Here is a 14356-nt window from a genome sequence, read left to right as displayed (position 1 = left end):
ACAAATTATATCTTAAAGCTATTTTAGAAACCATTAAATTCTCTTTAATAATATTAAAACATTGAATATAGAAAGTGACAGAGAAAAAAAGTAAAAATAAATACTAACCTGTGTTCTGCCTCAAGTGAACTTGAAAGAACATCAGTTTGTGGAAAGGTTGAAGACCGAATGATCTGCTGGGAAATCACAGAAGCATTGCCATTCTCTTGTGGAATTTCACTTTCATCAAAGTTTCGGTTTATATCCCTCTCTTGACGAGTACTATTACTGTTATGCAAATTAAATGAGTCGTCATCCTGATTTTTAGGATGTAAAAAAAAAAAAAAATTCAGTTATAAACAAAATATTAAAAACTTTTATAACAGAGTCCCACTAGATTTTCACTGGTAGTATAAAAATCTAATAACGGAGGTATTTTCATAAGAATGTAAAACTAAGCTGGCAAGGATACCCATAACTCTTGTTTTCTGAGCCTATGTACTCACATCTATGCAACAAAGGTAAAACCAAAATACATGAGCTATCAGGTGTTCACAGTCAGTACAATAACAATATACAGGCCCTCCCTCTTCTTCCTCCTCTCTCCCCACCTCAGCATTAACAATAATAAAATGTCCATCGTCCACTTTGGATGGATTAAATAATATAAATTCTCATTAGTAAAGTTCAATACTATAGCATAACTCACAAATACAAAATGAAACTGTAATTTTCATAATGATTATTTCCTTAAAAATTAGTCTTTCTGGTTTATGCATCTGCAAAAAAAACCTGTAGTAACCTGCTTGTTTAGTTTAACATTCTTATGAATCTCCTAAATTTAATGATTATAACTATCAGATTTACCAGGCATGATGGAGGAAACAAATGATAAAGAGATAAGAACAGGAATTTTTAAAAAATTATTTTTGCATCACTACTAAAGAAAAGCTACTTTAGAAAGGAAGTCATTATTTATGCAAATGTTAGACAGCCTTCTTTTCAGGGAGACGAAATTTTTATTAGAGTTTATTCAAAGGTCCTAATGATATTTACCAAAATACTTCAATGACATGTTAATGTCAAACCAAGAGTTACTGAAAGTTTAATTACCTTCTCTGAGCCAGCATGACTTTCATCTTCTTGTTCCTCTTCTACTCTGTCCCTTTTCAATGCTTTCAAAAATTCACTCTTCTTATCGGTGCGCATTCGTGTAAGTTTGGTTAGACGAGGCTGCTGATTAAGTTTGTCAACAGGTGAAGAGGAATTTGAGCGGTTACACTAAGACAAAATTCAGAAATATTGATAAATATGTAGCCAGGGAACTAATGTCAATATAAAGTTTACAACTACCACAACTTCCTATTTTACCTTTATTCACAACACAAAACTGATTTTTTCTTTCAAACTATTAAGTAAATGAAAGAATTTTTCTTGACCGCCTGATTTCCCACACTCACAGAAACACTCCAAAGGCAATGAAGGTCTGATAATACTAACAATTATGATGCTAAATTAGGAGTTTGTTTAAATATTTCCATAATACAGAGAAGAGCACTTTTCAAGTTATGTTCCAAAGAGTTCTAGGATTCAAAGAACAGTTTGGATAAGATATATTTTATAATTTACACACACGGTTTATCAAGTAAGATTACCCAGGAAAATTTCAGAGTGGAAGGAGAGTTGTGTCAGTGGCAGAGAAGGGGAAAACTTACTGGAGTTCTTTCATTTTAGTTTCTCATTCTTTGGTGTTTTGTTTTGACAGTGGAATATAATAGAAAACAGAATGTTAGACCTCTGTCACAGTGTTTATTAGCCTTAGATGTAGTTTCAATATGGTATCCGAAGTATAACAATAAAACAATTTTGTAACAATATAGTACAAGTATCCCCTGACCCATGACTGGTTAGGGAGTTTCAAAAATTTGGTCAGATAAGAAAGAAATACTTGAGTTACCAGGTGTTCACAGTCAGTACAGTAATAATACGCACCTATTCCTTTTCTTCTTCTTCCTCTCTTCCCACCCTCAATGCTAACAATAATAAAACTTCTAACACTCCCTCTGGATTATAAAACACAAATTCTCAATAGTACTTAAGGTTCAATGGTATAACATAACTTTCACAAATGTAAAATAAAACTTTCACAATTATTTCCTTAAAAATTATTCTTTCTGATTCATGGGTATATGAGGGCTTCACTCCATGAACTTCTCTGCTTTTTAGGATGTTTGGAAATGCTCATTAAAAAATTTAAGAATTACTCCTACTTTCCCAAAGTGCAAAAACGGCTAGCAAATAGAGGGAAGTATTTGAGCCACGTTTTCTGAAAGAACTACAATATCTCATTTTAATGTATTCATGTAATGAATGTATGCTTTTTATTCACTGTTAATTGAATTATGATTAAAATGTTACATTCCTCAGAAATCATATTTAATGCCATACCTCTTTTACTGAATTTGCTGATGAACTAAAATTCTTGGCAGTTGATTTGAAAGCATTGAAGTTGCCAACACCATATGTAGACTCATGAGGGAAAGAAGTCCCAACTTTATTTTCTTTAGTTTGGCTTTTCCATTGTGCAGGCTAAAGAAAAATACATGAACATTAATTAAAAACAGATTGAAGAAAGAGCGGAAGAAAGTGAACACTATACAATAAAGATGACCACACCTGGCTGATAAAAACAATTATTTCTGTAATACTTTTTAATAACTCCTACCTGGCTCTCTTTTCCTTCCCCTCTTGTCCTACAAATAAATCAAAGCTTGGTATTTAGACTAAAATATCTGACTAAATCGTTATTTTCTGAATGCTTTAGAACTTAAAAGTTCGATTTCTTTCCTCTGATATTAAGAAAACAAAGGTGGGAGTTTCAAAAACCTACAACTGAATTCCAGTAAACAGCAATATGTGCCATCATTAAGCACCTATCTCATAAACGCATTTAGCAAAACAAAAATTGTATAAATTTCATTTACTACTACAAGAAAAAACACATAACATTTAAAATTAACAACATACTCTTTCCACTTAGACGTCAGTACTTCATCAAAATCCCCACATTTTGGTGCAAAAATTTTAACATTCTTTTCCAAAGTGAATTGGTAGTACATCAAAACATAAAAAAAAAAAAAAAATTTAGAACTTACTTTTGTAGGTGGAGCAGCAGGTTTAGGGACTAAGCCTTTATAAACACTTGGACCAGTCCCATTCTTAACTGGCTGTGACTGAAGATTTCCTACTACTGGGAATCCAGACAGCTGTAAGTCTTTTGTATTACCTTTCTTAATGACCAGCATTCTTGGAGCTCTAGATTTAGGATTCGGAGGATATTCTGCATAAATGAAGCGCAAGCAAGAGTTACACACAATTTCATATTTTAGCACTTGAACCACCAAAAGAATAGTATATTCCAAACCTTGATTACATTTAAAAGGAAAAAGGCAGTTGCTTCCTGGGTAAAATAATTAAGCTAAGTATGTACTAACTATATTCCTGCTTAAGAAATAAAGTTAAAGTATAATCCAGCAGAATATATAACAAGAACTGAGCAATGTGAATATAGACGAATTCAGCTAGACACAGTGGCCCAGAATGTACTATGACAAAACCAAGACAAACTACGTTCTAACTTATTTTTCATTAACTTAAAAAATTTGTATGTTCCATAACATCTCTTAACACTCAGACACTCAGAATACAAAACATACTTCCAATTCCCCACTCTGAAAAGACAATTCAATTTTCCTAAATCATTTTCATTCTTTTTACCCTAAAGTTACCACCAATAAGCAAGGAACAATAGTCCCTTTACTTCCAAATGTCTAATTAAGTTAGAACTAATGAAAAAGAATTTTATTTTCACAATACCAATTCATTCAAATATTTACTGACCATCTAACTACACTCGGGGCAGAGTGCGAGGTACCAGGCAACCAATTCAATCCTGGCTTCTGAAGACAGCACTAGAACAACAGTTATGAACCACAAGCTTTTCAAGACTACCACAATTTTCACTGAAAAACTACGCCTAGAGTTTAATCAGTGTGCATGTGTAATCAAATAGGTATGCATGAATTGTGCTCACAACTCTGCTGTGAATTATGTCTTCCTTCCCTTACAAAAATTATGAAAGTATCAGTTTGATAGCTGGAGGGAGTTTAAAATAAAATAATTACCTCAGAAAGAGAAATCCTAGAAAATCTAAATTTAAATTAGCTCTGCATATTAAATAAAATATGATCCTGTGAGATGGTGAGCTCAGTAGATGTTTGTGATGATGCCCAATCCAAAAAATCTAAACCAGACTTCCTACTGGATCATCTCAAAAACTAGAACTAAACAGGGATTCCAAAGGGAACCTGGAGGGACTCTGAGTTTGTCTAAGGCTGTAAACTCTCCAGGTGATAGAGCTGGTATGGTGCTTTATTGCAATGAAACAAAAAGGATGTAGAGCAAACTAAGAAAAGTCTTTCTAGAAATTAAATACATGTTAGGCAAACATTCCAACTTCTTTGCTGCCTAAAATGGCCCAAGATATGGGGCTAAGAAATACCTCTTCAGGAACACAAGACACAGAATGTGTATCATCAATATATACCTTTTCTGAAGAAATTACATAATGAAGTCAACAAAATGAAAAATAAGAATAAAGATCTCAGAGATCAATGAAAAACACTAGAAACAGTATTAATATAATTTCGCAATTATTTTTAGTAAACAGATGACAACAACATGAGGTTTTAAAAGATTGTTGAAATTATGAATAATAATAAAATATAAAAGAAAAACTTAGCCTCAGACTCAAAATCAAAACTGAACAATATCCATGAATCTGAGAGATGAATGATGTTGGGAAATGCAAAAGATAGTAAGAGTTTTCAAGGTCTCTTCTCAAGGGAATCCAGGTGTTGGAGTGGGGGGCAGCTATACCAGCACACTACAATTAAATAAATCTAAATATAACTGATAAAGAATTCCAGTACAATCTGGCCAAGTACACAGTCCACAAGTTTAGCTCCTCTCCCTTCTAGATTCTTAGACCTAAATTACCTTAATGGAGAGGAAACCAAATACAACAACAAAGAAGAGAAGAGTTATCAGCAAGAGAGTGGTCACAACGAAAATTTCCAGAGGAAGAAGTAAAGGAAAAAGCTTCAGCCTAGAGTATGCACAAACAGGATTCGGAAATGCCAGATATGGCAGAGAACAGAAATGAAACTTTTTCAATAAATAAAATCATAACTGATCAAGAAAAGATCCTTACTAAAGTGAATTCTAAAGAATATACTTCAGGGAGCAGGAAATGGAAGACTGGAGGTACAAGAAGTAAACAAATAAAAATATTTGCACATATTCAATCTTTGATCAAAATTAAAGGTCAGAAGAAAGTGAGCAGGTAGGTAAGCAAGCAGGTAAATTATCTTTAAGCCTGAATATAGTTACTGACTACAAAGTTCACATTTTCTAAAAAGGGATTTCTAGGTATCCAGCTATAAGAAATATTCTGTTTCCCCAAGGCCTTCAGTACAAGCAACAATGGAATTATCCTATAAAAAAGAAAGGTGAAGCCTAAGAAATCACTCATAGAAAAGTAGACAGCAGAATAAGAGGTGATAAAGGTACTAGAAGGAAGATAAATCAGATTGTGAAGGAAAAAAAAAGCACACATAGGGTCACCGTATTTATTAAGCATTCATATTCAAATATTTTAGCACAGAGTTTAAGAATATACGTTTTAGTACCAGATTTATCAGAATTTGACTACCAGCTCCAACCTTACTAGTTTCATAACCTTGTACAAGTTACATATAAGTATCACTATAAAATGGAAAATAATAGTTCCTGTCTCAGAGTTACTGTGCAATATTTTTAAGATAATCACTAGAAAAAATACAATAAGGTCATATACTATTTTTGTTTCCAATGGCAATTCAAATTAAAGATGTCCTTTTTCAAGAACTTCCGGTTGAGCCACAAGGGAAAAGATTAGAAAAACTGTAAAAGAAATAACCCAATAAAGACCAACCTATGTCCTATAAAACTATGCTGAATATACTAGAGAAACCTATTTATGAAAAAGAAAATATTCTTAATGTAATAATTACCTATAAGTAACAGAAAGGTAGAAGGCAGCACTAACAGTCAAAACTTAATTTGTGTCATTTATTTTCCATTTTGTATCAGTAATAAACTGGCTAATATGTTCATAGATCATCTCTCCAACTTCTGGAAAAAAACCTTCAAGTTATGTATGTAAACTGACAGATTCAAAAAGTATCTTATCCAGTGTCTACTGTGCCAAAATCTAAACTTTCTCCACTTACTTTGTCAATTGGTAAACTATATGAAAAAGATCTCAACTGTTTACTCTTTTAAACAGAAAATTTATGAGAAAAATATTTATCAAACATACTGATGAAAAATATTAATACCTACAAAAAGTAACTGGAAAAGAAATCACCTCACTGACTGCTTTTCTATATGTGCTCAAATTACCAATGCTCTTAAAATCAGGTATTATCATACTAAAATTTAAGTTCAAAACACAACTGAAGGCAAACAGGAGTTTTGGATTTTCTCATCATTATTTCCCTCTATCAATGCAAACAACTGTAAACTGACAATAACTGATTTTAAATACTATTTTCTTATCTTGTTATTCATGAATTGTTATTCTTCCTGTGTCTATGAATCTAAGAATTTTTTTTATTCTTTAAACACAAAGTCAATGGTAGAGGGGAAGTGGCCCAACACTTCAGAACACAGATCAGAATTAAAATACTGCCTCATAACATAGCTGATTGGCCACACATATAGTTCAAAAGCTGACATCAATTCCTTTTCTTCTTTCCAGTCTTTCACTACTCTCCATATAGTACTGCCTTCTACATACATGTATTTTCCGATTCAGTCACTACATTAACTACTTCATTCTTTAATATACCACCTAGAAATTCCTTTTCTATAGAAAACAAACTATCTTTAAGAACTCCTCAACATTTCCTTTGATTTAGAAGACTAAATTAAAAAAAAAATCTTAAAAATGAGTCTTGATACTTTTAATTAGTAATCTAATATAAACAAAAATCGGGAAAGTTCATCAAGTTGTCAAGGAATAGACACAAAAACAAATGCTGAATTGAAACAAATCTAGCTTAAGTAAATTATTAGTGACTGAAAAATTTCATTATTTGATATCTTAAGCATTACATGTCTATAACATGCCTATAACATATTGCTGACAAACTGGGTCACTGACAGAACAGTTAAAGGACTTTTGAAAACACGCAAGTCACCAGCCACTAATTAGGGTCTCAACACTATCATTACACTATCTCAACGTTATCTACCCCCACCCCCCTCAATTCTCCCCAATAAATCAATCCACACTACTGAATTATTTTAAAATTCTTTCAGGCACAATGAAGTACCAATTCCTGTTTCAAATTATTAAGGACAAGAAGCAAGTTAGATTATTTAGTAAGCATTAATCCTATGCACCAAGTAGCCACAATCCTGTTTAAAACCAAAACACTATACAAGTCACAGATATAAAACAAGATGCATGAGGGGGTTTCCAATAAAGCTAACGAAATTCTAAGTAGAACTTAATTTAAGTACCTGTATTTTAAATGGCTTAATTACTTTCTTTCAAGGTATTTTTTTAAGTGGGATACGACGTTTAGATTTTTCCAATTTTTGATGTACAAAATTATAACTTCAGGGACAAACTGTTTTTTTCTTTTTATATATATATTACATTTTCATTATTAAATTTTTGACTTACCTGGAAGGAAGTAGCACTAGAAAAGTTCTATTGAAGTCTTTCCTAAAATTCTCTCATATCTTCCTCAGGAACATGCTACTTTAAATGTTACAATGGGGAAAATAATATTTGAAAACCCAAGGAGGGTGAGAGAGGAATAGTGAAGTGTGATACAATGAAAGTTTCATTGTATTATTATGGGAAGTACTGGGAATTTAACAATTAACCAAGCCACAATGAACCATTTTATTTTTCTAAGGCACAAACACTTCTTAGTTTAACTAAGACACAGTAAAAAGTTTATCTTCCTTTTAAACATCTTTTCAATTAGTGCTTAAAATCCTTAAACCAACCCTGAAACAGTAGAACCAAAATCTTCATATTAATACATTTTTGTCCAATTGTTTTCATAGATGTCTTGTCTTTAAATCATTTCTATTACTAAACCAACCAAAGATCAGTACCAATACTATCTATAGGTAGTTTTATAGGAAAACTGCTCACTGATATTCTTGATTTTGTTATTTACTTGCATTCTAATAAAATCCAAATTATTTCTAATTTCTTAGAGATTCTATTTAACACCTTCCAGGTGGTTCTATATTATGCAATCAGCTGTTCCCAGAAAAACTGAATAATAAGGAAACATACCTAAGAGAGGAGCTTGGGAGATTTTTTTGGTTGGGTATGTGTGTGTCTGGGCGTGTAGGCCTGGGGAGAGTGGTAGAAATACTAATTTGCAATACAGAAAAAACAATGCCATTCACATGGTTCTAACAAGTGTCTGACCATCCCCCAACCCCCACCCTCAAAAAGCCCTTAAATAAAGAGGGAGATCAAAAGAAAACAAAATAATTCTCCAGAGTATCACCCCATAAATACAATAAAGAACAGCACAGGAAGTGGCAAAGTTTAAAATAATGCCTTTATTGTCAGTACTAGCATGCTGTCATAGCCTCAATCCTTTTTTTTTTTTTTTTTTTTTTTTTTTAGAAATAGTTTGAGTTTCAACAGGAAAATACAAATGAGTATGTGTAGAGGTTCCAAAGCGGATGTAGCACCTTTGAATTTGGCGACAAATAATTTTATTTTTCAGATGCCAAATCTTCATTTTTAAAAGATTTTCCATTATTTTAAACTTCACTTGAATCTTTAAAAAGCTGTCTAATTTGTACCACGAGTGTGGTTTCTTTAAGAGGTTATCAAATAACTCTCAACAGTTTTAAAGAAAAGGTAGTTATTACCAGAAAGGTTTGTATTATGCTTTGAGAATCACAAAAAGTCAAATAATCTCAAACACAAACTATCTCCCCATAGGCAAATGTATACAAAACTATTTTAACTATTTTAACAGTCTATGTATACACACTTTCATATGTTAAAGGACTTATTTCACGTCATACTTATCAGAAGTATTTATATTTCCAGTTAACTAAGTTTTCAACTTTGAAAAACTAAAAAGTGATTTAAACTAAGTTTCTTGTTTCTTTAGATTATCAGGCTGCTCTCAAAATGACATCAATTCACTACATTAACTTACTACCACTTTCAAATAAACCACATTTATAGTTGAATATCCAACCAGCATGTGCAAAGCAACTATTCTTCTACCCCAAATATTGTTTATAAATGATAAATTTACCTTTTTTGAAGCTCAGCATATCTCAAATAGATATTTTAAAAAGAAAAGTTTTATTCTAGCCTTTTTATTTTGAAAAACAAAAAAGTCAAACCTACAAATATCAACATTTTATACCCCTAAAGATAGATGAAAAATTACTTACCCCATACACCTGTAGCTAAAGATTTATTCTGATTTGGTTCTCTCTCATATTCAGGATTTAAAGATGGCTAGAAGAAAGTTGAAATAAACAAATTAAAACAAAAATTCAAAAAGCTACATTTGAAGAATAAATCATTTAAAAGCAATTTCTAAATTATACATACTATAACTGAAGAAAATGATATAATTACTGAATTTTAAGACTAATTCCTCATAAACTGTATTTTTAGCTTACTCTGCTAACCATTAAAAGTTACTATCTATACTCAGTGCTCACTGCCTACTAGAAAACAAAGGGAAAGATTCTCAAATATACTCCTCATCCATAATTATCTGCAGGAAAAGTGTGAATAAACTACGGCAAATGCAAGAGAATGTGGTCCTTTCTTCAGCCAGAGAAATAATTCTCTTCTTACTATAAAATCAAACCATTCCCCAACTCTTCTTCTGTTAAGTTTTCATCACTGGCTGCTTCAATTAACATACACATTCTCAAAACAAAGTGCAAAATTTTACTTCCACAATTGATACTCAGTATATTAAAAAAAAAGCCAAGCTGAGCACTAAATGTGTATTATAAAGGTAATTTAGTAAGTACATTTACTCTGTACACTCCAAAAGTTTCCTGCCTTCTATCAGGTTATTTTCCTTATTGCTTTATACATAGACTGTGCAACTTAATAAATGCTGAATAAATAAAATGAATCCTAATATGATATTATCATCACCCACAAAAGTGAATTATTAACACTGTACCAGCATTACTATAAAGCCCCCAAGAAGTATATCTGTATGATACCTTGATAGATATAAATTAAATCGGGTTAATAAGATTTTGATGGGGATTAATTGTGCATTTTAAAAATATACTATTAGATATACTCTGGGTCTATACTTCAGTTCTAGGATAGTAATGGCTTGATGCCTACCATCTTGGGGGGAGGGGGTGGGGAACAGTAATCTTAACAATAGCAGCAACCTAGCTTTTATTGAGTGCTTTTTATGTCTGGCACTGTTTTATGATTGACTTGCACTGTTCACTTAACTCTAACAACACTATGACAAAGTACTATTATCATCCCTGGTTTGTTCATGTAATAAAAACTCCACTCTTTGGTAACTAGCAAACGGAACAAAATGTTATCACTGAAAATGGAAAGGCATAGAGATATCAAGGTTACTTAATTATAGGACCTAAGAGTTATCTCTTATTCTTCTCTTTCCCCTCAGCACTTCCCCTGACCTACAACCAATGTATCAAATTCTCTTTTCCTTACTCCTATCTTCCATCCAAACTACCAAATCATATCCAAAGACCATTTCTCTTTATTCAGCTACACAGCCCATGTATCATTTTTTCCTTAATAACTACCATTGCTTCCAAACTGTCTACTTGTCCCCACCATAATCTATTCAAGTCTTTAACTGGAATAATCTTTTAAAAACTAAAATAAGATCACATGACTTCCATACAGAGAGACTTCCCACTGCATTTGGAATTAAAATTATTTTCCTTGACCTGCAAAAGTCCTATTCAATTTAAACCCTTTCCTACATCTCTAACCTGGTCTAAAACTATTTTTTCACTCTTTTATACCTTAAATGTAAGCTTGCTCCTGCCTTAGGACGTTTGCACTAACTCTTCCCCTCCTTTTCCCAGACTTAACAGAGAGCTAGATCCTTATCAAGTAGGTATCAGATTAAATGTCAGTTCTCTAGAGAAGCTTCTCCTGACTTCCCAAAGTAAATCATCATTTCCTGTCTAAATCCTCTACAAAATATTAATTACCTTTTCTTTTTATGTTCTGACTGCTAGTAACAGGAATACAAACTCACTGAGAGGAACCTTGTCTATCTTGTTCACTCTGAGTGCTTAACAGTGAATGACTCATAGCCATGCAAATATGCTGACTGAAGACTGAACAATGAATACATAAAAACATAAAACAAACTGCAATTCTCTCTACCTAAGGTAGATAAGACTTTAAATTACTGAGAATGACTCCCTATTAATAGGAAGTAGAGAAAAGAGAATGAGGAGGCGGGGCAAGATGGCAGACTGGTGAGCTGTATGTTTTAGTTACTCCTCCAGGAAAGTAGGTAAAAAGCCAGGAACTGCGTGGACTGGACACCACAGAGCAATCTGTCTTTGGGCATACTTCATACAACACTCATGAAAACGTGGAACTGCTGAGATCACCGAAATCTGTAAGTTTTTGCGGCCAGGGGACCCGCGCCCCTCCCTGCCAGGCTCAGTCCCGGGGGAGGAGGGGCTGTCAGCTCCAGGAAGGAGAAGGGAGAATTGCAGTGGCTGCTCTCATCGGAAATTCATTCTACTGATTCAAACTCCAACCATAGATAGACTGAGGCCAGACACCAGAGACTCTGAGAGCAGCCAGCCCAGCAGAGAGGAGACGGGCATAGAAGGAAAACAACACGAGAAGCTCCAAAGTAAAAGCAGAGGATTTTTGGAGTTCTGGTGAACACAGAAAGGGGAAGGGCGGAGATCAGGCCTTGAGGCGCATATGCAAATCCCGAAGCAAGGCTGATCTCTCTGCCCAGGGCACCTTTCCTTAATGGCCCTGGTTGCTTTGTCTATTAGCATTTCAATAACCCATTAGATCTCTGAGGAGGGCCGTTTTTTTTTTTTTTTTTTTTTTTAAATCCTTTTTGCTTTTTCTAAAACAATTACTCTAAGAAGCTCAATACAGAAAGCTTCAAAGAATTGAAATTTGGGCACGTCAAGTCAAGAGCAGAAATAAGAGAGCTCTGAGACAAAAGGCAATAATCCAGTGGCTGAGAAAATTCACTAAACAACACAACTTCCCAAGAAAAGGGCGGTGTCCGCTCACAGCCACCATCCTGGTGGACAGGAAACACTCCTGCCCATCGCCAGCCCCATAGCCCAGAGCTGCCCCAGACAACCCAGTGTGACGGAAGTGCTTCAAATAACAGGCACACACCACAAAACTGGGCGTGGACATTAGCCTTCCCTGCAACCTCAGCTGAATGTCCCAGAGCTGGGAAGGGGGAGCAGTGTGAATTAACAGAGCCCCATTCAGCCATCATTTGAGCAGACTGGGAGCCTCCCAACACAGCCCAGCAGCCCAGAACTGCCCTGGGGGGACGGCACTCACCTGTGACATAGCACAGTCATCCCTCAACAGAGGACCCGGGGTGCACAGCCTGGAAGAGGGGCCCACTTGCAAGTCTCAGGAGCCATACGCCAATACCAAAGACTTGTGGGTCAGTGGCAGAGACAAACTGTGGCAGGACTGAACTGAAGGATTAGACTATTGCAGTAGCTTTAAAACTCTAGGATCATCAGGGAGATTTGATTGTTAGGGCCACCCCCCCTCCCCGACTGCCCAGAAACACGCCCCACATACAGGGCAGGCAACACCAACTACACACGCAAGCTTGGGACACCAATTGGGCCCCACAAGACTCACTCCCCCACTCACCAAAAAGGCTAAACAGGGGAGATCTGGCTTGTGGAGAACAGGTGGCTCGTGGACGCCACCTGCTGGTTAGTTAGAGAAAGTGTACTCCACGAAGCTGTAGATCTGATAAATTAGAGATAAGGACTTCAACTGGTCTACAAACCCTAAAAGAACCCTATCAAGGACAGCAAATGCCACGAGGCCAAAAACAACAGAAAATTATAAAGCATATGAAAAAACCAGACGATATGGATAACCCAAGCCCAAGCACCCAAATCAAAAGACCAGAAGAGACACACCTAGAGCAGCTACTCAAAGAACTAAAGATGAACAATGAGACCCTAGTACGGGATATGAAGGAAATCAAGAAGACCCTACAAGAGCATAAAGAAGACATTGCAAGACTAAATAAAAAAATGGATGATCTTATGGAAATTAAAGAAACTGTTGACCAAATTAAAAAGATTCTGGACACTCATAGTACAAGACTAGAGGAAGTTGAACAACGAATCAGTGACCTGGAAGATGACAGAATGGAAAATGAAAGCATAAAAGAAAGAATGGGGAAAAAAATTGAAAAACTCGAAATGGACCTCAGGGATATGATAGATAATATGAAGCGTCCGAATATAAGACTCATTGGTGTCCCAGAAGGGGAAGAAAAGGGTAAAGGTCTAGGAAGAGTATTCAAAGAAATTGTTGGGGAAAACTTCCCAAATCTTCTAAACAACATAAATACACAAATCATAAATGCTCAGCGAACTCCAAATAGAATAAATCCAAAAAAACCCACTCCGAGACATATACTGATCACACTGTCAAACATAGAAGAGAAGGAGCAAGTTCTGAAAGCAGCAAGAGAAAAGCAATTCACCACATACAAAGGAAACAGCATAAGACTAAGTAGTGACTACTCAGCAGCCACCATGGAGGCGAGAAGGCAATGGCACGATATATTTAAAATTCTGAGAGAGAGGAATTTCCAGCCAAGAATACTTTATCCAGCAAAGCTCTCCTTCAAATTTGAGGGAGAGCTTAAATTTTCACAGACAAAGAAATGCTGAGAGAATTTGCTAACAAGAGACCTGCCCTACTGGAGATACTAAAGGGAGCCCTACAGACAGAGAAACAAAGACAGGACAGAGAGACTTGGAGAAAGGTTCAGTACTAAAGAGATTCGGTATGGGTACAATAAAGGATATTAATAGAGAGAGGGAAAAATATGGCAAACATAATCCAAAGGATAAGATGGCCGATTCAAGAAATGCCTTCACGGTTTTAACGTTGAATGTAAATGGATTAAACTCCCCAATTAAAAGATATAGATTCGCAGAATGGATCAAAAAAAATGAACCATCAATATGTTGCATACAAGAG

The 14356-nt window shown here is 34.7% G+C and overlaps 1 protein-coding gene across 4 annotated transcripts in view; it reads right to left on the bottom strand.

The window, feature by feature from the left end:
• Positions 1-14356, bottom strand: part of GPBP1 (GC-rich promoter binding protein 1) — a 122744-nt gene that overhangs the window by 10741 nt on the left and 97647 nt on the right. For 3 of the 4 annotated variants that reach the window (XM_037798765.1, XM_037798763.1, XM_037798764.1), the window contains 6 exons: positions 9538-9604; positions 8405-8464; positions 3135-3319; positions 2428-2568; positions 1093-1260; positions 109-296 (listed from right to left, as the gene is read on the bottom strand). In XM_037798765.1, coding sequence (XP_037654693.1) covers positions 109-296; positions 1093-1260; positions 2428-2568; positions 3135-3319; positions 8405-8464; positions 9538-9604 — 809 coding nt within the window. The remainder of the gene's footprint in view (positions 1-108; positions 297-1092; positions 1261-2427; positions 2569-3134; positions 3320-8404; positions 8465-9537; positions 9605-14356) is intronic. The other variant, XM_037798766.1, reaches the window with a different exon arrangement.

Source organism: Choloepus didactylus, chromosome 11 (genome assembly GCF_015220235.1).
Source record: "Choloepus didactylus isolate mChoDid1 chromosome 11, mChoDid1.pri, whole genome shotgun sequence".
Taxonomy (NCBI): Eukaryota; Metazoa; Chordata; class Mammalia; order Pilosa; family Megalonychidae; genus Choloepus; species Choloepus didactylus.
This window is presented reverse-complemented; position numbering and strand designations above follow the sequence as displayed.